The sequence below is a fragment of the Chrysemys picta genome, chromosome 1 (assembly GCF_011386835.1).
Source record: "Chrysemys picta bellii isolate R12L10 chromosome 1, ASM1138683v2, whole genome shotgun sequence".
NCBI lineage: Eukaryota > Metazoa > Chordata > Testudines > Emydidae > Chrysemys > Chrysemys picta.
Window position 1 is genome coordinate 245,206,609 of NC_088791.1, and position 24,750 is coordinate 245,231,358.

The 24,750-nt window shown below is 48.8% G+C and overlaps 1 protein-coding gene across 1 annotated transcript in view; it reads left to right on the forward strand.

Annotated features, from left to right (window-relative positions):
- PCID2 (PCI domain containing 2) overlaps window positions 1-22,497 on the forward strand; it is a 52,846-nt gene extending 30,349 nt beyond the window's left edge. Inside the window, exons 15-17 of the mRNA XM_065591851.1 lie at window positions 15,213-15,323; window positions 17,980-18,041; window positions 20,652-22,497. Coding sequence (XP_065447923.1) covers window positions 15,213-15,323; window positions 17,980-18,041; window positions 20,652-20,694 — 216 coding nt within the window. The 3' untranslated portion in view covers window positions 20,695-22,497. The remainder of the gene's footprint in view (window positions 1-15,212; window positions 15,324-17,979; window positions 18,042-20,651) is intronic.
- The last annotated feature ends 2,253 nt before the right edge of the window (window positions 22,498-24,750 follow it).

Consider the following 24,750-nt stretch of genomic DNA (forward strand, 5'->3'; position numbering starts at 1 on the left):
TCTGCCTGTGGCTCCACCCATACTCCATTCCTGCTCTTCCCCAGGCCCTGCCCTATTCTGCCCAGGCCTTTCCCTCTCCCCACTGTCTCCCTTCTTTCTTCCCTCCCCCACCCTGCTCACCCCTTCCAGCCAAATCCATGAATCCAAATGAAGCAAATGACTTTTGAAAAAACCTCACTCTTCTGCAATTTCTTTCTAAAGAAAATGGAGCATATGTTCCACTGCATGCCAGATGGTGAAGACTGGACATTAGGGTGACCAGACGTCCCGATTTTATCGGGACTGTCCCGATATTTGCTTGTTTGTCCCACGTCTCAACCAATGTTAGGTCAGGACAATGGAGAAACAAGTAAAGGCGCCAGAGCCCGGAAGGGCTCGTGCTCCCCCGCCCCCACTCCACCCTCTCCTTCCCCCATTGGCTCCCTCCCCAAATCCCCGCCTCTTCCCGAAGCCCGCCATTCCTCCTCCCTCCACAAGCGCTGGAGGGAGGCCCTGGAGATGCAGGGGGAGCACGGGGCCGGGGTGAGTGAGAGTCTGGCCTGGCCCCGAGCGCAGGCAGGACTCAGTCGGGCAGTAGGGAGAGTAGGGGGATGGTCCGTGGGGCCAGGCGGCGGCTGTTCTCCCCCCCTGGGCAGTGGGACTCGGGAGCAGCCACTGCTGCAGCTCCCACCGGAGGAAGCAGCCTTGGCGGCTGTGGCTCTGGCGCCCGGGCCCGAAGCGCCCGGGCCTGTTGCGGGGACCCAGCAGTGCGCATGCTGTGCCCAGCCCCTGGCCAGTCGCATCTGGGCTGGCTGCTCAGCTGGTGCAATCCCACGGTGGCCCCGGGGCGGAGGCATCGGCAGCCCAGCCCCGTTCATTCCCCTGCAGGACCCAAGTGGGACGGGGGGGCTGGGGCCTGCTGCCCCCACTCCAGGGCCGCCCGCAGGATTGCACCAGCTGGGCAGCCAGCCCGATGCGACTGGCCAAGGGCTGGGCGCAGCGTGCGCACTGCTGGGTCTCCGCAACAGGCGCAGGCTCGGGGGGGGTTCACAGGCGCCAGAGCCGCAGCCGCTGAGCTTGGCCAGCGGCTGCTTCCTCCCCCCACGGCAGTGGGAGCTGCAGCAGCGGCTGCTCCCGAGTCCCGCTGCCCAGGTGGGGAGAACAGCCGCTGCCTGCTGCCCCCTACTCTTCCTCCAGGTACCGCGCCCGAGTCCTGCCTGCTCGGGGCAGGCCGGACTGACACTCACCCCGGCCCCGCGCTCCCCCTGCATCTACGGGGCCTCCCTCCAGCACTTGCAGAGGGAGGAGGAAGGGGTGGGGTTGTTTTTTTGCTCTGTCCCCGCCACATCTCCCCCATGTCCTGATATTTGACCTGGGTGATCTGGTCACCCTACTGGACATGCAGAAGGTACCCAATTAAAAGCACTAAACTGGGGAATAAAAAATGTCAGTCACAGGTTTTTTTTTTTTTTTTTTTTTTTTTTTTTTTTTTTTTAATATGCCCTGAAGTTTGTCAGATTTATTTGCAAAAACTTTGCAGTAAGTTGAGTCAGCTGTCTTGCGGAATACAACACTAAATATTCTGGAATATGCATGATGCACCTCTTCTCTGTTTTACATTTTCTTAATCAGTATTTCTAAGCTGATTTTATATTTTAAATGTCCTCTTAAGCCTTCATAAAGTCATCATTTCAGATTACTACATATTTAACTCACTGAAACAAAGACATTATTTTAAATTAATCAGTCACAGAGGTTTGGTGTGTTTATAACAATGTTCATTGCTTTTAGAAAAAGGGAACACTAATTTACTGTGTGAGATCTCCATAACAATAGACATGTTGATGAAATTTCACCAACTTTAAAAAATATGTTTCTAAAGATTTTAGGCCTAAGAAAGGATTTTATATCTTACGAGGTACTGATTTTGCTGGAGGGTTCTCTTGAAACTAGTTTGTCAGATAATCAGAAGTAAAGAAAGGGAAACTCTTTGTCCAGCTATCTGGAAGGAAAAGGGTGTTGTCCCTTTAAGGGCTCTCTGGGGGGGCGGTGAAGGGAGAAAGGGATGGACAGGAAGATTTTGGAAGCAAGTTTTTTTTACTTTGGAAGCAAGTTATTTTTAACTATAGTAATTAAAATGTGTATTTTAGGTAAGGGTGGTCTTTTGAAGGATTTATTTAAAAAACTATGTCTGAAGATCCAAGCATTTAAGGCTAAAGATGATTATGCATCTAAAAATCTATGCAAGGATTTTTTTTAGAGATGTGATTTCATAATCTTCACCAACTCACTAATGAAATATTTTTAAGGCAAATTTTAAACTAAGGTCCTGTAGACTAACATGTTCTGAGTAAATATTATGGTAATGCACAACAGATTTTGTCAGTAAATTCAGAAACTGACAGTATATAGCTGGGGATTGGCAAATGCCTGTTAAATGGCTTCATTACCACATGAATGTCTCTTTAACAGTTTCAATGTTGTGCTAATAGGTCTGGGTAGGCTTCTCACTTTTAAGTTACTAGATCCCCTCCGGAGTCAGAGTCACCAGGCTGCAGCAGCTAGCTGTGGGAGCCTGCAGGAAGGGTCAGAACAGGGCTAGGAAGAGCTGGGCGGGTGGACACTAAGACCCAGTGGTGCCCCAAATTTTCAGGTGCTCTACACAGCCGTGTATGCTGTGTATGCCTAAGGACGGCCCTGACTTTGTAATATTATGGGATAAGAGCAAAATACTGAATTATTGTAAACAGCTAAGATTTGTAATTTAATTATCTTTCAAATGAAATGTCCACATTCTGCCCTATTAGCCCCGGGGATCTTATTCCTATTTAAGCATCCAGAAAACCTCCCACTGATTTAGCCTAGGGTTACCATATCTGAACTTTCAAAAAAGAGGACATTCGGGGGGGGGGGGGAGTGGGGGTGTAGCCCCGCCCCCTAGCCACTCCCTCCCACTTCCCACCCCCACAGCCACCCCAGAACCCCCAACCCATCTAACCCCCACTGCTCCCTGTCCCTGACTGTCCCAACCCCTCTCCACACTCCTGCCCTGACAATCCCCCCAAACCACAGACCCATCCACCCCCCCGTACCCTGTCCCCTGACTGCCCCCCTTCTCCAACTCCCCAGCCCCCCTACTTTGCCGCTCGGGTTAGAGCAGGTGTCTGGCTCCGCGCCCCAAGGAGCGCCCTGCCCCGCCGAGTGGCATGCTGAGGCTGTGGAGGAGCGGGGAAGGGCTCTGGCCGCCGCGTTACCGCACAGGCGCACAGCCCCGCCCCCCAGCACTGCCGGGCGGCGTGCTAAGACTGCAGGGGATGGGGGGAGCCAGGAAGGGGCTTTGGCTGCCGAGGCCCCAATGCGAGCGACGCTCGGGCTGCCCTGTCAGCCGCTTTTCGCTCTTTAAATAGCCAACCGGGGGGAAATCCCGGACATTTTTAGAAATTCCCCCCGGAAGGCTATTTAAAGAGCGAAAAGCCAGACATGTCCGGGGAAATCTGGACGTATGGTAGCCCTAATTTAGCCTATCAACAGCTGCAGTTGCAAAGAAATCAAATAGGGTTGTAGTAGTGAAGAGGGAAGAAGGTAGCACTAAATATCTAATAATATACCATATATTATGCGACTGACAGTTCAGAAGGGGTTCCCCTTACATAAGCACTGAGTCATAGGACTTTCAAATTATATTGAAAAAATGGTAGAATCCTGCTATATTGATACTTGATGCTCTAGTAAGTTTTCTAATAGCGCAAAGGTAAGTGCAAGGAATGAGATGCTGCCAAGCATAATTTATAAATTGTGACATTTAAATACAGTAAGTTACTTTTCTTATTTTTCAAGGAGGTTGACTACAACTGTTTGTAATAATGGGTCTTGCTGTCTTCTACTGTCTATCACCTCTTTGCTTCTACTTATCTGACCTCTTGCTTAGTTAAATCTTCAAAAAATGTTTTAAGTACTCAAAGATAAGAAGTGTGTTGCATCTGAGAACACTGCTTTACTATAGACTTTTCTACACTAACAGTATTTCCAAAGATCTCTATAAATACCTGCCAAGGGAATCCTCTGTTGCAAGTCGTCTTAAAATAACGAGGCTGAAGGAATTTAACGTCATCAAGTCTGCCACATGCACATTGATCTAGCAATGGTTAAAAGAAAAAGACGTGCCAAAATTTTTAAATTTTGTGGCGATGTTTGAAGATCACCACTATCCCGAACATATTGTGGTGTTCCCATTTTAACGCTTTAAGATCACTGGTTCTTCCCCTCCCCCGCCAACCCCTCAAAATGGAGGGCCAGATCCTCAGTTTCTAGTAGCTTGCTAATGACTTTGGAAGATCAATGGTTTATTTATTGTTTGCTTCTTTCATAATTTCCCATTGCAATAAGTGCTTGATATTTATATCAAACAAAATCCAACCCTTTGAAACTTATCTTTTACGTTTGTGAGTCCTTGAGGGTAGGGACACTGTTTCACTATTTGGCTGGACAAAATAATTCTCTTATTGCTATGGTCAAAGCAATTATGAATATACTACCATCTGCTGGCAGGTACAGTTTTGGAGAAAAGGTCGCTCCTCTACTACAAGATTTAAACCAGTAACACCGCTGCCAACTAGTGAACATTTGCAATACGTTGCACCAGGCGCTTCCCCTACCCTGTCAAATATTTTACTGCCTAATAAGAGGCAGGGATTGGGCTTATATATACTGAATTGGGGAGCCAGTGAAACATCAACCTTGCTCCCAAACAGACTCCAGACATCTTCTGGATTGGGGGAGCACAAGTCCCTTTCATAAGCAATGTGGCCCTGCTCTTCTAGCCTACATAGGGAGGCCCAACATGCGACCTTGTCCAGTTGGAAAAATGATGACATGCCCTAAAAGGACCCCACCCTTTCCAACCACTGAGTCAAATTATTCATGGCTTCCAAAGAGCAAGCAGGTGCTGTGCAGGCCCCATCCCCCCCCCCCAGTCCCTCCACACCCACAAAGGAGCGCTGCTATATCACCACAGAACTGTCTTACCTTGCCTCTTGCTTTCCCAGTGCTTGTCTGCCTATGAAATAATTTGCCAGTTGTGCCAAAGTGTGTTGTTTCGGAGGTATAGCTATAAATGTCAGTTAGGAGCTATGCTGAGGGCAACATCAAATCTGTGGTTCACCAGCCCTCAGACAGATATGTCTAGAGGCTACTGGGTGTGACGAGTTACCATTGGGGAGAGGAGAGGGATGGAAGTAGGACTAGAGTGACCATATTTCCCAAAGGGGTTGGCTGAAGACACCTGGCATCACTGCGGTTGTGCACGGTGGCATTGCCATTTGCCACCCCCCCCAACATACCTCTGCACCTCACTCGGGGGACCACGCCCCACTTTTTTTTTTTTTTGCGCACAAAACTGGGCATTTGTCCCATTTGCTTTTGCCACATGACGATCAGTGTCGTCAAAACAAAATCAAGATGTTTGAGACAGGGCTTTAAAAGGGGATTGTCCCGGCCAAAACAGGACATAAGGTCACCCTAAATAAGAGGGATCAGAGGGCTATTTGATACTGAGCAGTGTGGGTGTGCTAGTTGGTGGAAGGGAGAAAAAAAGTGGCCTAGCTGCCAAGGAGCAGTGCCTCCTAAAATCTTGGTGCCAGACCATAACCCCATTGATACATGTGTAGAGGGGCCTCCACACATGGAAGGGAGCTCAGCTGCCTTTGAGGCACTGTCCCTTCCCCCATCTGGCCCATTGATGTAGGAGGATCAGGGCCAGGGGCGGCTCTATGTATTTTTCCGCCCCAAGCACGTAAGTCAGGCAGCCTTCGGCGGCATGCCTGCGGGAGTTCTGCTGGTCCCGCGGCTTCGGCGTCCCCCGTCGCCGAATTGCTGCCGAAGCCGCAGGACCAGCGGACCTCCCGCAGGCATGCCGCCAAAGGCAGCCTGACTGCTGCCCTCACGGCAACTGGCAAGCCGCCCCCCCGCAGCTTGCCGCCCCAGGCACGCGCTTGGCACATTGGTGCCTGGAGCCGCCCCTGATCAGGGCTGCTCTCAGCTATTCACTGCATAGGCAAGTGCTACCCTGACTGAAGCAGGGAGAGTTGATCTCATGGCAGCAACCACCAAAAAAAAGACACAGGTAAAATAAAAACAATGGGCCCGAGTCTCCTCTCACACCTGTTTTAAAGACGTAACTCAATTGATTTCAGAGGAGATACTCTTTTACACTGGAAGTGTTTGGAAAATCTGGGCCAGTGAATGAATTTTAGGATTTGCTTTGCTCTAAAGCTGTGTTTGCGCAACCTTGTATTTATTTTTTCTCTGGAAATTCATCATTACTGGAGCCCTCAGGACACCTCCCTTTGGTTCATTCTAATGGTCTCAGTGCAGTCATAATAGCTCCTATTGATGCCGTTCCCCCAGCCTGCCTATCCTGGGTCTAAGCATGCTCTCTTCTGACTTCTTTTTATACTTACCTCTTGGAATGCATGATTTTTTATCTTCCCCAAGTTCATAGCCTTTTGCACATGCGCAGTGGTAGGACTCAGATCCTGGATAGCAGAAGTGTTGACATCCCTCTCTAGTTTTGTGTTGACACTCATTTTTAGCTAAAGAGAATAACAAAAGCAAAGCGCTAAGAAACAACAATTGAGCAATAAACTGGGATTTTCTTGCACACCATGGGCCCTGTTTTGCTAAGCAATGACATTTGCTCACTTTTCATGCTCTTCTGAGCTCATCATTTAAGCAATTCTTGCTACTCCCTCTTTTTAACTTGTTGGAGAGGTACTGAGCCGCAGCAACTCCCATGAAGTCATTGTAAAGTGAATTGCTCCCTACCGCACTGGATCAGGCAGGATGTATTTCAGGATTGTGTTTGTAGGTCGTACTAGCTAAAGTAACACTAGCTCTTCTCTGCATGGAAAATTCCATGACATGTATTTACACTGAGTGCCAGGTGTCTTTGAAGGAAGAGAATGATTGTACTTTTTATGAAGTCAGGAGTTGCTTAAAAAATAAAGGACTTAAGCTGTTCTTTTTTGGCTCTTTTTATGCTCATGCCAAGAAAATTTAAACTTAACAGCAACCAATGTAAAAGAACAGAAAAATAAAGAAGCATTTCTTGCCTCTGAAACAGAGCCAGTCTCTTCAGTTCGCATAGCTGGGCAAACACTTGAGATTTGCTTGGCACTAAACAATATTAAAAATAATAGGCAGATCCCCAAGACTGAACATTTGGTACCTGACACAGCTCAGGGATGAGGAGGCATCAAAGCTGCCTTTAAGCCGTTTTTGTGGCTCTGTGAGGCTTGGGGCTGTGAAGGTCCAGCGGCAAGGGATGAGCTAAGTTGTGCCAGTGGCAATGGTCCCCAAGGAGGCATTCCATGGTTGGGGACTGCCAGAGCTAAAGATGACTGTGGCCATTGCCCATTAGTGGCTGGTCACCTAGCCATTGGGGGAGGCTAGCCCCCAGCCCCTCCCCTTCTACCTGAGGCTCTGCTTCTTCCCCTCCCCTTGTGCCCTCCCCCCCCCAGAAGCCCAGAGCCCCCCCACCCTGGAGCACCTCGCAGAGTGGCAGCAGCACCCTCAGCCCCAGAGTGCCGGGCAGCACAGTCCAAGCACCAGGTAGGCAGCACAGCGCCAGCCACCCCGAGTCCCCACGATAGGCTGCCCAGCCCCAGTCAGCCTGGGCCAAGGCAGAACATCAGGCACTGCAGGAGGGGGCCTCCTAGGGATGGAGCATAGCGGGGCCAGACCAGGCTGTTTGGGGAGGCACAACCTCCCCTAGCCTATGATACCCATCACCCTGCCATTGCCCCTTTTCCCAGCTACACCACCTATGCCAGAGGGGCTAAATTGGCCCACAGCACCCAGGGATTCCTCCATACCAGGGCAAATCTCCAAATAACCAAATGCACTGGTTTTAAGGTTGGTGAAGTAGCACTAAGCAGCAGATTCAAGGACCTGGCCCAATGTGTTTTTAAGTACTATTACTTTTTCTATCCTTGTCTAGTTAAATTGATATCCATTCACATTCTAAACTAGACCAGAAAAACATTTAAGCTTTGTTATCAGTTTGTCAGTGTAAAGGACTTTCTAGAATAGGGAATTCTAAAAAAATGTAGTCAGCTCCATGTGAATGAGACTGCCTGTGTCCTCCAGTTTATTATGTAAATAAAACAGTAAATAGTAACAATTGACTAATTATGAAGTATGTGCTCAAGTTCTGAGCAATTTGCTCAAAAGTGCTTGTAAAATGCAGAATAGACCTAAGAAGAGCACAAGTATTATTTACGTTATCTTTATGCATCAAAAAGCTACATATCTGATGTAGAAAATGGGGGGTCTGTGAGTCTGAGTCCCAACAAAATACTTTCTAAAGAGTTAGATCTTTGTAACTAATTAGCCTGTTCACACTGGAAGAGGCCTTGGCACCCCGAAAATTTCACCTTTGAATCTTTCAGTTTTTTCTTAAGGATAACATCAACATGGGAGAAATTCACTTTTTAGGATAGACTTCCTTTGTCCTAGGGACTAGTACCTGAGGTCCTTACTCAGTTCTTACTGTGGCAAACTCCCACTGAAGTCAGTGGATGTTTGCCTGAGTCAGGACGGAGTAAAACTGAGTTGGATTGCCCCCTCTAACAAAAAAAAAAACCAAAGAAAAAGAATCCTGGGACCCATGGAGGAAATCTCCACAAAGTTCCCCCATTGAGTTTCCCCCAGATCATTTGATCAGATGGGCAGTAGTTTAGCTCCCATACTCACTCCATGGGAACCTTGAGAGGGATCCACTACAGCAGGGTTGCCAAACATTTTCAGGAGTTGGACCATATCTTAATGGATTGTCCTGTGTGGGCACCTGCTGACCTCTCATTCATGATGGTGGGGGCAATCTTCCCTGCTATTTGCAATCATACAGTTTCTCTCTGGCAACTACAGCAATTGCTTACCTGGAGAAGTAATATTAGGAACATATTTAAGGCAATAACGTCTGGAGTAGAGAGAGCACCATGTGACCAGCTAACAAGTGATCTGCAGACCACGCTTTGAGAACCTTTGGATGATGAGCAGAGGGCCATCCATACAGAGGCCCTCTGCCCTGGCTCCAGGCTCTCAATCCTGCCTCCGTTGCAGCTTCACTGGTGCCATCGTGCCAGGGTTTCTTCTGCCCTTTGCTCCCTCCTCAGTCTCTCCAGGATAGAAGGAAGGTGACAGGGCACAGCAAAGTTAATGCAGCCACACGCTGCATTAACATTTTAGAGGATTTACCTCAGGTTGTTGAGATGAACAATTCATATCCCCTCTTCCCATGCGTCACTGTCATGCATCCTCCACTAGAAATCACATGTTTTAACATAAAACAAACAATATAGACTGTCTGCATGAGGTCCATATAGTTTCCACGGTAGCCTCTAGAGGAAATGTTGCCTTACCGAAATTACAGTTCGGTCCTTCATAAGCATCCATGCAGGTGCAGGTGTAGCTGCGAATGCTGTCCTGACACACACCATCATGCTGGCATGGGTTTGAAGAGCACTGTCTGCCACCTGAATGAATGTTGCATCAGTAAGAGAAATAGGAGTCATCAACAGGGACAAATTCCTATTCATGACAGAGCTTTCTTCCCAGCATGGAATCTTTTACCAGCACAGCTGTGTTGGTCACAAATCACACTTCCTCACACCTCTGACTGACCCAGGTATGCTCACAAAAGTTTGTAGTGTAGATCTGGTTTAAGACCCATGCTCTGGGAATGCCCTGCCAACACCACCCTGACATAGGATTGTGAGTGTGTGAAGCAGGCGGGGAGGGTGCATGCAGGGCTGGCCCAACTACCCACCCATGTAGATACATCCTGGGTGCTGTGCCGAGTACTGCCTGCAACCCCTTGCTGCCATCCCTACATCTCTGGAGTGGGGGGGGGGGGAAGGGGGGAAGGTGGACCTCTATTACAACTCTGGCTCCTCTTGACAGAATAAGGGCTCTTGCTGTTGCTCCTGGGGGAAAGAAGAGGCCCCTTACCACTGCCATTCCAAGGTAGGGAACAAGGCAATGGTATAGGATGGTGCTAGGTGAGTGGAGCCACATAAGGCTCCATGTTGTGGAGTGCCCAGAGTCCCAGATTAACTTAGCCCAGCCTTGCATAGGGAAAACAATAAAAGAAATAGCCTATTTAATGTCATTGCATCTACCCAAGTAGTCTAACACTATTTTTTTGATTTACAGTCTTGACTGTTAATTATTTCTCAGATGGTTTGCTTTTAATGACTCCACTCCTACTCTTTTTTTGTGTACATCTTCTCCTCCCACTTCACCAGAAGCTTGCTAAACAGTAGTAGGATACATAAAATACTGTGCAAGTTGAATAAACTACTCAAGAGTCTTTTAAATTCCATAATCCTAACTGTAATGATCCCTTCATAAAATCATTCTAGAAAAGAGATTGAACAGTCAACTTACTGAAATAGCCAGCCCAAAACTTCTTCTGAAAATTTTAAAAAGAAATCTTGTTACAACTCTTGGCTAATACCTTTTCCCACAAATACTTTGTCACAACATAAAATGTGCAAGAGAACAAATCTTATAGTCTATGCTTAAAAGTTAAATAGTCACACAAACTTTGGTCCTGGTCCTATACTCTTTACTCAGGCAAACTTCCCACTGAATGCAATGAGACTTTTCCTTGAGTCAGGAGTACAGGATCAGAATCTATTCCTTTATTCCAAAATAAATATTTCTTATGAAAAAATATTAGGAAGGGCAGGAGAAATATGTGTGGCATGTAAGAAACATCTGGACAATGATGTGACAATGTATAATTACAATACCTAACCCCATTGTCCCCAAGTCTGGCAGTGATCACCACTTGAAATCTTCCCCCCCCCCCCCAACACCATCAGCCTGGGAAGGGAGCCACAAGCTCTGTCACCTGGGCCCCAACAGCAGAAAGTTCGGACGTGTTTTGATTTGTTGTGTATTGCACCATCAGTGACCGACGTTAATTTTTTAAAATATAAAATCTGTTTTAAAGGATATGTGAAATAGCCGAGTTCCCCCAGTGTGTGTGTGTACATTTCAGGCTGAGTTTCCTAAAGTGCAGGCATAAAACAGCCTAACATTTCAAACATCAGAACAGAAATATAAATTAAAAAACATCTTATGATATTTATGCCAATTTCATGATTTATTTATTTGGTCCCTCTCACGATGTTTGTTAGGGTTACCATATTCAAACATTTAAAAAAGAGGACACTCCACGGGGCCCCGGTCCCGCCCCAACTCCGCCCCTTCCCCACCCCCACCCCCGGCCCCGCCCCAACCCCACCCCTTCTCCGCCCCCATTCCAACCCCTTCCCCAAAGTCCCTGCCCCAACTCTGCCCCCTCCTCTGAGCACCCCACATTCCCCCTCCTTCCTCCCGCTCTGATCTTGGTTGGGGGTTGCTAAGTGCTTCCCTGCTCCCCACTCGCCCCGCAGCCCCTATGCCCTTGCCTGCCCTGCTCCTCCTCACCCTGCAGCCTCTGCACCCCCATGCCCCTGCAGCCTCTGTGCCCCCTGCTCCCCACTCGCCCTGCAGCCTCTGCACCTCCCGCCCCTGCAGCCTCTGTGCCCCCTGCTCCCCACTCGCCCTGCAGCCTCTGCACCCCCCCGCCCCTGCAGCCTCTACACACACACACCCCGCCACCTGCCCTGCTCCCCCCGCTCACCAGGCAGAGGGAGAAATGCAGGCTCCACATGGAATTAAACACAGCCCCCGCTGCTTTGTGGGGGAGGAGGGAGCAGGGAGGGGGAGGGACTCTGGCTGCTAGAGGCCCTAGTGGCTGCGAGCGGCTTTCAATCAGGCCAGGCGTCCAATCAGCCGCGCCGCACAAGGGGAAGGGGGAAATCCCGGACATTTCTACTTGATTAGAAATCCCCCCCGGACGGCCATTTAACACTGAAAAAGCCGGACATGTCCGGGGAAACCCGGATGGATGGTAACCCTATGTTTGCTCTCCCAGAATTGGCAATACTGACTTTTGATTGTGCTGGTTAACTGGAGAGTCGAATAGGACTCAGGCTTTGGACCACTCCCCTTGACATTAACAGAGTTGGAGCAAGCATTAAAATACAAGGTTGCCAAGTGTCAAACCCATAGGTGCTGGAACTAGAGGCTCTGGGGGTGCTGATGCACCCCATGGCTTGAAGTGGTTTCCATTCTATACAGCATTTACAGTTTGGTTCAGTGGCTCTCAGCACCCCCACTACATGCATTGTTCCTTCCTCCTGGTCCCACGTCTCACATGGAACTCAGGCCTGCATCTGGTCACTTAGGCCTGCATCTGGTCACTTAGGCCCACTGGAATCTCATGGCAGACAGTGGACTTTTCCATGCTGTTGCTCTTCCTGGCCACTGGTGTGTGTTGTGGCACCTGCTGAGCAAGACTCCTTTCTGCCTCCTCTCTGCTGCTTCCCCTGCTGGATCTCAGCCAGGAAAAATGCAGCTGGGAGCAGAGGTGGTGGCTGTATGTGTGTGTGTGTGTGTATGTATAGATAACACTGCTCTTGGGTTCACCCCCCCCCCCCAACACACCCCCCAGCTGCCTCTCAACATCACCAACCCCTCCCAAACTCCCCCTGAAGCCCCACTACCCATATTGCTGGCCTTGGCACCCCTTCCCCAAGCTGCTTCCCTCACTCTCCCTGCAGATAGGGCCCCTGGCAATGTTCCCCTAACATGCACCTTATGCACTGCAGAGAGGTAGCGCGCTACACAATGCTGTACTTGGAGGCATCTGCTTGCTGCTCAGGAGAGGGGGTTCCCCTCGTAGCTGCTGCTGATTGTCCCTGCTAGGAAGTCACCACCTCTTTCTTGGCCCCCTCTCCCATCATCAATCCCTTATTCGAACACTGTAGCAAAATAAGTGTTGCGGTGCAATGCAAGATGATTTCACATTGCAGAGAAATCTAGGCAATACAGTTAGGTTGCAAAGCATCAAATATTGCCATAGTGTAGCCACTTTCTGACCAGCTAAGAAGCAGCAAGTGTTGCAATTCTTAGAAAAACAAACAATAAAAAAAAATACCTACAGTGTCTTCATGGTCTTCAAATACTTCTCTTGCCTCTTCATATGTGCATCTTTCTTCTAGGCACTCTCTTTCCAAGTTGCCTTGAAAGAACTCCTCAATAATTAGGAAAGACCCACGCTTATGTCTTGAGATAACTTGATTTGCATTGTTGGCCGATAGGAAGACTGAAAAGTTGTACAACAAGAGGCACTAATTAGGATTACCAGATAGCAACTGTGAAAAAATAGGACGGGGGGGCGGGGCGCAATAGGTGTCTATATAAGAAAAAGTCACAAAAAACGGGACTGTCCCTTTAAAAATGGGACATCTGGTCACCCTCGCACTAATGTAAATATATAGATGGTTTTCGTTATCTACTTCTGTCTCTTCTTAAAATAGGTCAGGAAGCAGGCAGTTTTTAATATGAAGGAATTGCGTTAATGTCAAAGTTGTACAAGTGCATATACTGCACCAGCACTTTTCTTAGCCCAGATTGGACTGGGAAATCATGGAATTTTGTCCAGTGCTTAATTTGTAATGAAAGAGGTGCCATTTTTTTACTTTCATAACTGATGTAGCAAGCCCAGAGGTACCAGGGTTATAAACTGCCAAGCCCAGAGGTGCCGGGGCTCAGCCTTGGAAAGCCCTCGCACAAATTAAGCACTGGTTTTGTCTTTATTTTCCATTGGGAAGTGCAGGATTTGAACCCTGTAGAATAGAAAGTTAGTTCAGCCTTGCCAATCCCCAGATCTCAGGGAGTCCACCAGAGGCAGGGCCATCCACATGGCAGTCCTGTATCCCTACCCTGCCTCCATTGCCCCCTGCTCTGTCCTGGACTCCATGACAATCTGGTTCAGATGGAGTCATGCTACCATACATACTTGTTAAGTGTAACAAGCACACTTATCCAGAACCCTCTTCTTCAACTGGAGATCTGCCATACAGACAGGGTGCATGGTAAAGTTAGTGCTGACTCTATATTTAATTGCCGGCAGAATTCTTCTTGGAGGGAGAATTAGGCGTGTCCCTCTAGCAACCTCCTCTCCCACCCTGGCTTCATGCCACCCCTCCAAAGCAAATTTACAAACCTGTGGAAGGGGCTTCTACAGGGCAGGGAAGGGAGGAGAAATGTTACCAGAAAGGCAACACTCCCCACTTTAGAGCCCTTGGGAGAAGATCCATGGGGTTTTAAAATTCTTCTGTAGAGGTGGAGGGAACGATTTGTGCCTCAATTGTTATTTAAGGGCCCAATCCTCCACTCCTTACTCAGACTGACTCTACTGAGAGTCTTGGCTGAATAAAGATAGCCAAATTTGGTTTTTAATTTATGTGTTTGGGAAAGCAAATATAATGTACAATGGCCAGAAAAAAAGACCAGTTCCTTAGGTGTAGGAGACTAGAACCATGTGAATCTAATGAGGGATCAAGGAACTGGGGGCTATGATACTTAGGAACACAACAATATTGTGAAATTGTATGTAATTTCTTAGTTAAGCCTTTAAAAAAAACAAGTGAAAAGAGAACAGACTAATTCTAGTACCGTTTACACGGTTTTAAAAAATGAATTCCATGATTTAAAACAAAACAAAACAAAAAAGCTATCTAGTGCACAATATATTTTTTAAAATGAGAGTCATTTTTCTTGCATGATTGATAGTGTATTTTTGCCATTAGTTTGATTTCTGGTGCATTTAAAATATCTTTTTAAAATCATATTGTGGTACATGACTGATTAACTTCAGTGAAAATCATTACTATTATTACTGAGTGTCATGCATAAATGCAGAGCTTCTTTCTCCTTCTCCCATCCTTTCCTCAGACATCCGAGATACTCTAGAGCATTAATACAGAAAAGTGCATCTATGCAAATCACGTAAAAGCAATGTCTTTTGGCCTTCTACCATAAACTCAATTTTCATCAGAACGATGATTAGAAAGACCAAGTGAGAAGGCACTTTACTTCAGGTATGGGCACTCTTTATGGATGATAAGTACGGAGTTCAGAGAAAGCATTGTACTGATGTTAATAGAATAACATACTGTCAAATAAAACCAGGTTTTTGCATCAGTAACTGAATTGCAGTTTCTGCTAAAGTGCACAAGAGAAATGTGGGTCAAAATTAGAACCTGTCAGCTTCAATGATAGCCTGTACGACAAAGTTAAAACAATACCAGGCAAATAATATTTTTGTGTTTTAGGAAGATCACCACAAAGCCAAATTAAAACAACAACAACAAAGCAAATGCCATACCTGTCTGTTCTGTCTGAAGGAAAAGGAGGACAAAAGGAAGAAAGCATATTGTCCAGAAGTGAGTTGCCATGTTGATCCACTGTAATGGTTAACTGTAGCTTGCCTGCATTCCTGCAGAGCTTTCAGGGAAGTCGAGAAATGTTCAAGTTGAAAGTTCAGTAACTCTAAGGGCAATGCCTGGGCTCAGCGTCAACAAATGACAACCTATAAAAAAAAATTTAGTGGTACAACAATGCTCCCATTCGAGGAAAGAGGCAATCCCTTATCCTTTGGACACATGGGGTGGAGCAGGTTTGCTAGCTATCCTGAAAACTGCTGGGCAGCATCACATTTTGAACATCCATCCCATATCCCAGTCTCCACTTTGCTTTACACAAAAAGAGGAGAGCTGCTAAAAAGCTGACAACTAGTACCAGACATAAGTGCAGTACAGGTAGAAGTTGGAAGATAACTGGTAGGAGAAGAGTACACAGTAAGACTGGTTTAGGATTTAGTAAAAATAGGGTTACCATATTTCAGCGAGCAAAAAAGAGGACGGGAGGAGCCCCGCCCTAGCTCCGCCCCTGCCCCTCCCACTTCCCGCCCCCCCTGACCTCCCAACCCTCCCCCCGTTCCTTGTCCCCTGACTACCCCCTCCTGGGACCCCTGCCCCTAACTGCCCCCCAGGACTATCTAAGCCTCCCTGCCTCTTGTCCCCTGACTGCCCCAACCTTTATCCACACCCCCACCCCCAGACAGACCCCTGGGACTCCCACGCCCCATCCAACCACTCCCCACCCCCTGACAGCCCCCCCCCAGAACTCCCAACCCATCTAAACCCCTCTGCTCCCTGTCCCCTGACTGCTCCGATCCCTCTCCGCACTCCTGCCCCCTGACAGCCCCCCCCAGAACTCCCAACCCATCTAAACCCCTCTGCTCCCTGTCCCCTGACTGCTCCGATCCCTCTCCCCACTCCTGCCCCCTGACAGCTCCCCCCCAGAACTCCCAGCCCCCTACCCCCCCCGCTCCTTGTCCCCTGACTGCCCCCTCCTGGGACCCCTGCTCCTAACTGCCCTCCAGAACCCCACCCCCTACCTAAGACTCCCTGTTCCTTGTCCCCTAACTGCCCCCTCCTAAGACCCCCCCCCCCAACTGCCCACTAGGACCCTACCCCCTACCTGTACCCTGACTGCCCAAAACTTTCTCCACTCCCCCCAAAAAGCCCCCCCCGTTTCTTGACTGCCCCCTCCAGAACCTCCCTGCCCCTTCTCCTGCCCCCCTTACCCTGCTGCTCAGAACAGGGTGTTGGGCTCTGTGCGAGCCGGACACATGGCTAAGCTCCCCAGCACAACAAAACCCGGTCCCTGGCCCTGCACAACAAAACCCGGTCCCTGGTCCGGACCGGGTTGCAGGGGAGAGCTGCCCTTGTATCAGCACAAAGTGCTCTCGCTCCCGTTTTGCTATGCTGCATGGCAGAAACCGCTCCCAGTTGCAAAAGGGGAGGGCTGCATTTTGTGCTGAGACACTTGCTCAGAATGCAGGGCGGAGCTCCTCTCCAGCTGCTCCGGAGTCCAGCCCGGGACTTTCCTGCAGCCCTCCCAGCCGCTCGCTCTGCTGTGCCGGGGGAGGGGGGAAATCCCGGACATTGTGAGTGCTTTACAAATTCCCCCCGGACGCTATTTTTAGCACAAAAAGGAGGACATGTCCGGGTAAATCCGGACGAATGGTAACCCTAGTAAAAAGACTGTTTCCATAAACTGTTACCAGGACAATAACAGGTTAAGGAAATTCCTTACATTGCCTTTCAGAATCTCTGAAAATGTTCTCAGCTCCATTGTACCAGTCAAACTCTATTGACTACTGGGGTTGCATTGAATAACCAGGGGCAGAATTTGTTCCGTAGGGCTGTATTTTCATGACACCTCCATTCTCGCTTTTGGCTGCCAGCAGCAGTACTACACCCTCAGAAGAGATGGGAGATAGAACCCACTTTAGCAGCTCTCCACTTTCTGTTTTATGCGGAGTGGGAACTGGGACATGGGCTATCTTTGTATAATCTATAGTAGCTTCTTCAACTGCTCTCAGACATACATAAACACACATACATATCTGTACAAACACTGTGGCTACTCTTACATGTACCAGGGGCAAGTCTGGCCCCTGCCTGGTCAAGGATCAAGGGAAGCATAAAGATGGTTTAGGGCCTTTGGCTCTCACCCAGCTGTGCCCATTGAACTCAGTTCATCTGAAGATTGGCCGATAGGTTGGCTCTCAGATTAGACAGACACCTTAGTAATCACATAAAAAAGCATGTGCATTTCAGCATAAAAAAGGGAAAACATCAGGCTTTTGTCTGGTTAGAGTCCTACAATAGTTCATAGTTCTTTGGTGTACTGCATTCCCAATCGCTATAGTTTGACAGACTTTTTCTGATTCATCCAGATTGAGCTAAACTGGTGTAAATTTTCCTGGTTAAAAACCCACACAATATTTGACTTTATAACAATTACAATGCTAAGAGTATTCAGGGTTTGATTTGTTCCTTTTCGCTCTCTCACAATACTGGCCATCGTGTGTATAATTAGTAATACAGTACAGCAAGTTTGGCTTGCTTAATGGAGTTAGCTTAAAAACATGTCACCACTTGATGTCACCATATTCACAGGACTCACCTGTGAAACTAAAGGGAAATTGTAAATATGTTTTTTACAAGCTGATTCTTTCTACACATTAAGGTCAATGAAGAATCTACTCTGGATACAAAGATAATTATTCCAATCAAGTTAATTACAAAATGGTGAGTCAGAAGCTACATTATTTGCAGTTTAGGTTGCATGTTAGGCTTTCCTTATGTTATTGTCTGGTTTGTTTTCTTTAAAAAAATAAAATAAAATCTACTGAGTAGTTGTCCTATGCCTTTATTTCCCTGGACATAAATCAAAATGGATCCACTCACATATAGCACTGCCTTTGCAGTAATATCCAGCTACAAAAGGCAGTAATCTGTACTTTGTATTTTCATATTATAGAAAATTCAACAAAGCTTTTTAAAAAGTCACTCTTCTAGTGTCTCCCCATATGGCACTTGTTTATTCTTGTTCACTTGGATTTCTTCTTCATAAATAAGATTGTGAGCACTCAGAGAGGTGGCACATTAATGTGGACCTAGAGACCCCATTATCTATTTCCCTTTTTCATTAGGGCAGAGTACCAGCTCTGCTGTAGTGAAGGTTGAAAAGTGCTTTCTCTTTAGAAGGACTCTTCTATGCGCTCTAACATCCACAGGCTCTCTCAGATCGTCTTGAAATCCATCGTGCCTTGTGGGGATGCTGGTCCAAATTTGGGGTCATTTGAGCAAGGAATAGCTCAAGATACAACCCCTCTCCCAATCCAATCCCCCAAACAAACAAATGCTCCCCTTTCCCCCCATTCTCCTATTGATCTCAGTCACTTGACATTTATCTCAGCTAGTGCATGGCACCCACTGTCGCTGAAAAGGTTTGGCTTGCTAGCATGGTACGTGCCAAACATTCATAAGTCAAAGAGGTTGAAGTGTGAATGTACAGCAAGCCTAAGCCAGAGGGTTTGCAGACAGTCCATTGTTACAGTAGCTGGATGGCTCCAAGGGACATGCTATGGTCATTGAACTTGAGCTAGACCCATGCACTGTAAATTCAAAGCCTACCATTGACAGAAATGATCTGTAGGCATGTTGCTACCATCTGCCTCTTTTAAGGGTTTGTTTCCTTTTGGGAAATGTGCCCTGCCTATTTGCACAGCTAATTTAGAAGTGGCACTAACTGTTTTCTGAACTGTAGAGGAGTGGACTCACCCCTGCGGCGCCTTCTGCTGGTCTCTCAGGGAATTAGCTCATTCCAGCTCCTGGAGCACCCTCTGCAGGCCGGTGATCTGCCTGTCCTCTGGCCCCGAGTCCCTCCCAGCACCCTGGTGCCTCTGTACCTGGGGTGCTGCCCCCTAGCAGTAACCCCTCATCTCTGGGTCTCCCCTCCCTGGGGAACCCCCACCCACTATCCCCACCTCACCTCAGAATAAGGCCACTGCCAGTCACCAACTAGCCCCCGCTCCCTGGGGCAGACTACAGTATAGGCCACTCATCATTGGCAAGGTTGGGTTTGGACCTGCTGCCTTGGCCTACCCCTGGGCTGCCCTCTGCAACCCCCAGTACCCCTTGGCCTAATACTAGGCTGCAGCTTGGGGCTCTCCAGGCTGGAGCTCCTCAGCTTGTCCCCAGCCCTGCTCCACCCAGGTACTCTGTCTTAACTCTCTGCAGCCAGGCCCTTCTCTCTCTGAATGCAGAGAGAGACTCTTTGGGCTCCTGGCTCCCAGCCTTCTTATACAGGCCAGCTGTGGCCTGATTGGGGTGTGACCCAGCTGCGGCTGCTTCCCCAATCATCCCAGCTTAGCAGCTCCCAGCCACAACCTTCCCCCAGGGCTGTTTTAAGCCCTTCAGGGCAGGAGCGGGGGACCACCCCACTACATGAACGATAATGTATTACACACATTTTATGCAGATATGTGAGAAGGATTGCTGGGCATGGTGCCCTGCACCCCCCCACACCAACAGCCCTCTGCCCTGATCCCTGAACCCCCCCCACACACCTCAGCCCTCTGCCCTGACCCCTGAAACACACACACACACACACACACACCCCGGTCTGGGGTCCCAGCTGCAGGCCCTGCTCAGCCCGCTGCCGGCCTAGGGTAACAGAACCCCAGGCTGGCAGCGAGCTGAGCAGGCTGGTGGCATAAGATCAGCATTTTAATTTAATTTTAAATGACGCTTCTTAAACATTTTGAAAACCTTGTTTACTTTACATACAATAGTTTAGTTATATAATATAGGCTTATAGAAAGAACCCTTCTAAAAACGTTAAAATGTATTACCGGCATGCGAAACCTTAAATTAGAGTGAATAAATGAAGACTCAGCACACCACTTTTGAAAGGTTGCTGACCCCTGAACTAGAGGGAAGATGAAAGACAGTATGGCTAATGTAATCATGTTTCCTCAATAACAGACCTTAGACCTTGGCTACACTTGCGAGTTACAGCGTTGTAAAGCCACTCCCAGTGCTGTAACTCACTCCCCGTCCACACTGGGAAGGCATTTGCAGCGCTGTATCTCCGTGGTTGCGGTGCTGCATGTACTCCACATCCCTGAGAGAAATAGCGTGTATTGCGCTGCCGCTGCAGCGCTGCGGCACCAGTGTGGCTGCCCAATGCGCTGTGACTGGCCTCCAGAAGTATTCGGCAGTATCCCATAATGCCTGTTCTAGTCACTCTGGTCATCAGTTCAAACTCTACTGCCCTGGCCTTAGGTAACCAACCATGTGACCCACCCTTTACATTCCCTGGGAATTTTAAAAATCCCCTTCCTGTTTGCTCAGCCCGGCATGGCATGGAGTGCTATCAGCGAATCTTTCCAGGTGACCATTCCTCCATGCACCAAGCGAGCCCCAGCATGGAGCAATGGCGAGTTGCTGGACCTCATCAGTGTTTGCGGGGAGGAAGCTGTACAGTCCCAGCTGTGCTCCAGCTGTAGGAATTACGATACCTTTGGGAAGGTATCAAAGGACATGATGGAAAGGGGCCATGACGGGGATGCCCTGCAGTGCAGGATTAAAGTGAAGAAGCTGCGGAGTGCCTACCGCAAAGCCCACGATGCAAACGGCCACTCGGGTGCTCACCCCGCGACCTGCCGATTCTACAAAGAGCTGGATGCGATACTTGGGGTTAACCCCACCTCAACTCCAAGCACCACCATGGACACTTCAGAGCCGCTGTTGGAGGGGGGAGGAGGAGGAGGAGGAAAACAGGAGTGAGGGTGGTGGGGCAGATGGAGACACCCCGGAATCCCTGGAGCCATGCAGCCAGGAGCTCTTCTCGAGCCAGGAGGAAGGTAGCCAGTCGCAGCAGCCGGTACTTGGTGGAGGACAAACAGAAGAGCAGGTTCTTGGTAAGCGGGTTTTTTTTTTGTGCAGGAATTTTTTCAGTGCGGGCTCTTTGGGAGAAGAGGCTTAGGCATGCATGCCTGGATGCGGAATAGTGCATTGATATGGTTTATCACATTGCGGTAATCGGCCTCGGTAAACTCCTCGAATGTCTCATCCAGAACGTGTGCAATGCGCTTGCGCAGGTTTATCGGGAGAGCCACCGTGGTCCTTGTCCCAGCCAAGCTAATGTGTCCGCGCCACTGTGCCGTGAGGGGACCATTGCTGCACACAGACAAGCTGCACATGGGCCAGTGCGGAAACCGCATTGCAGTAGAAGACCCTCCCTTGCTTCCCAGGTCACTCTCAGCAGCGAGATATCATCCAGGACAAACTCCTGTGGAAAACGTTGGGACAGTGTTCAGTGTAGGTGCCCCATGGAGCTGTTGGCGCTCCCCAAAGCACAGAAACCCAGAGGACAGTGCAGCCCTGAAACAATCAGTCCCCCTTACTCACCATTTTGAGGCTCCCGTTGGAAATGTGTACTCTGTTTCGGACGGGAAAATTATGCTATTGTGTAGACCCTGTGTGTTTTCTACTCCTTAAGTGTGGGGGAAATCATTACTCTGTCTGGTATAAACAATGCTGTCTCTGTTAAATGTTGCATTTTGCCTATACAACTGCATCAACCTTGAGACCTCAGCTGTCCCTCTTATCGCCTGCTCAGAGACTGCAAAGACTCAGGAAGAGACCGCGAAAAAGCAAAGATGACATGCTGCAAGAAGTGATGCGGCAATCTATTAAAGAGAATGAGAAAGCACAGAACTGTAGGGAGAGAGAAAGCAGGATTCGCCAGGAAAACGCAGCGCACCGGCGGCAAAGCACGGATCGGCTCATAAGCATCCTGGAGCACCAAGCAGACGCTATCCAGGAGCTCGTAGCCATGCAGAAGGAGCAGTACCGCAAACGCAAATGCCACCCCTCCCCACAGCCCTTGTCCCAAAACTCTTTCCGTTGTGCCCCACTGTCACCTCCAACCCACTTTCCCCAACTTCCATGTTCTTCACGCCGCCAACACCAGTATCTTCACCACCCAGCCCTGAAAACCACGACCCTTACCCTCTGCATTCAACCCCCATCACCATGCAGTATAGCTATCCTGAAGTGCAGCACTCACTGCACAGCACACCAGACAGGACATACGCGAATCTGTGATTGTACCGTTCCCCACTCCACCCCCTTGTTTCTTTTCAATAGATAATTTTTTTTTCTTTTCAATAAATGGATTTTTTGGCTTTGAAAACATTCTTTATTATTGCATAAAGTAAAAGACTCCTTAGCCCAGGAAATAAACAGGCACTGCAAGTCTGCTTGTCTGCTTAGCAAACACTGATTCCTAAAGATTGGAACTACTGCACTTCACTCCCATGCAGGGCACCAGATATCACTGCTGGTTTTCAGTCTCAAATTGCTCCCTTAAGGCATCCCTAATCCTTGCAGCCCCGGGCTGGGCCCCTCTAATACCCCTGCTCTCTGGCTGTGCAAATTCAGCCTCCAGGTGTTGAACCTCGGAGGTCCATGCCTAAGTGAAGCTTTCCCCCTTCCCTTCACAAATATTATGGAGGGCACAGCACGCGGATCTAACCGCGGGGATGCTGTTTTCGGCCAAGTCCAGTTTCCCATACAGAGATCGCCAGCGGGCCTTTAAATGGCCAAAGGCACACTCCACAGTCATTCGGCACCGGCTCAGCCTGTAGTTGAACCGTTCCTTGCTGCTGTCAAGGCTCCCTGTGTAGGGTTTCATGAGTCATGGCATTAACGGGTAAGTGGGATCTCCAAGGATCACAATGGGCATTTCAACTTCCCCTACCGTGATCTTCCGCTCTGGGAAAAAAGTCCCGGCCTGCATCTTCCTGAACAGCCAAGTGTTCCGAAAGATGCATGCGTCATGCATCTTTCCGGGCCAGCCTGTGTTAATGTCAATGAAATGCCCACGGTGATCCACAAGCGCCTGGGAACCATAGAGAAATACCCCTTCCGATTAACGTACTCGGATCCTAGGTGGGGTGGTGCCAGAATAGGAATGTGCATCCCATCTATCACCCCTCCACAGTTAGGGAACCCCATTTGTGCAAAGCCATCCACTATGTCCTGCACGTTACCCAGAGTCACGGTTCTTCTGAGTAGGATGCGATTAATGGCCCTGCAAACTTGCATCAACATGATTCCAACAGTCGACTTTCCCACTCCAAACTGGTTTGCGACCGACCGGTAGCTGTCTGAAGTTGCCAGCTTCCAGATTGCAATAGCCAGCCACTTCTCCACTGGCAGGGCAGCTCTCAATCTCGTGTCCTTGCGCCGCAGGGTGGGGGCGAGCTCCTCACACAGTCCCATGAAAGTGGCTTTTCTCATCCAAAAGTTCTGCAGCCACTGCTCATCATCCCATCTTATCAACTTCCATGATGATGTGATCCCACCACTCGGTGCTTGTTTCCCGAGCCCAAAAGCGGCGTTCCATGGTGCTGATCATATCCGTGAATGCCACAAGCAATTTCGTGTTGTACGCGTTACGCGGCTCGATAGCATCGTCGGACTCCTCACTCTCACTGTCACTTTGGATCTTAAGGAATAGTTCAATAGCCAAACTTGACGTGCTGGCGAGATAAGTCAGCATATGCCTCAGCAGTTCGGGCTCCATTTCCCGCAGACAGATCGCGCTGCACAGAAACCATTGAAAGATGGCGCCAAAGGTGGACGGAAACAAAGGGATTTCTGGGATGTGAAGCGATGCATCACGGGGCGTTGGGACAGGACCCAGAATGCCCCGCACCCACGCCCCCTTCCCACAACCCATGGCACCAGAATGGGAAGAGGTGCTCTGTGGGATAGCTGCCCATAATGCACCGCTCCCAATGGTGCAGCAAATGCTGCAAATGTGGCCACAAAAGTGCACTGGACAGCTGTCAGTGTGGACCGACTGCAGCACTTTCTCTACTCAGCTGTACGAGGTCAGGTTTAACTCACAGTGCGGTACATCTGCAAGTGTAGCCAAGGCCTTAGTGTGCTTAAGGTCCAGGGGTTTATCCTAACTAGCCCATTAACATGATGTGCTCATAAATGGTTTAGATGTTTAGGCCAGGTCTACACTAGAGATCTTACAGCGGCACAGCTGTACCGATGCCGTTGCGCCACTGTAAGGTCTCCCCTGTAGCCGCTCTATGTTGATGGGAGAGAGCTCTCCTGTCGGCATAATTAAACCACTCCCAACAAGTGGTGGTAGCTATGTCGGCAGGAGAGTCTCCTGCCAACATAGCGCTGTCTACATTGGCGCTTCTGTTGGTTTAACTTATGTTGGTCAGGGTGTATGGTTTTTTTCACACCCCGATCAACAAAAGGTTTAGGAACAAAAGTGCTAGTGTAGACATAGCCTTAAAGCTAAAGGAATAGGGGTAGAGGGCAGAGAGGGATGGGGGAGAAGGGGACAGAGGAGTGAAAAGCAACTGGAGGAAAGGGGTTTGGAACTGAGAGGAAAGGGGAATGTTGGGAGGGAGAGCGT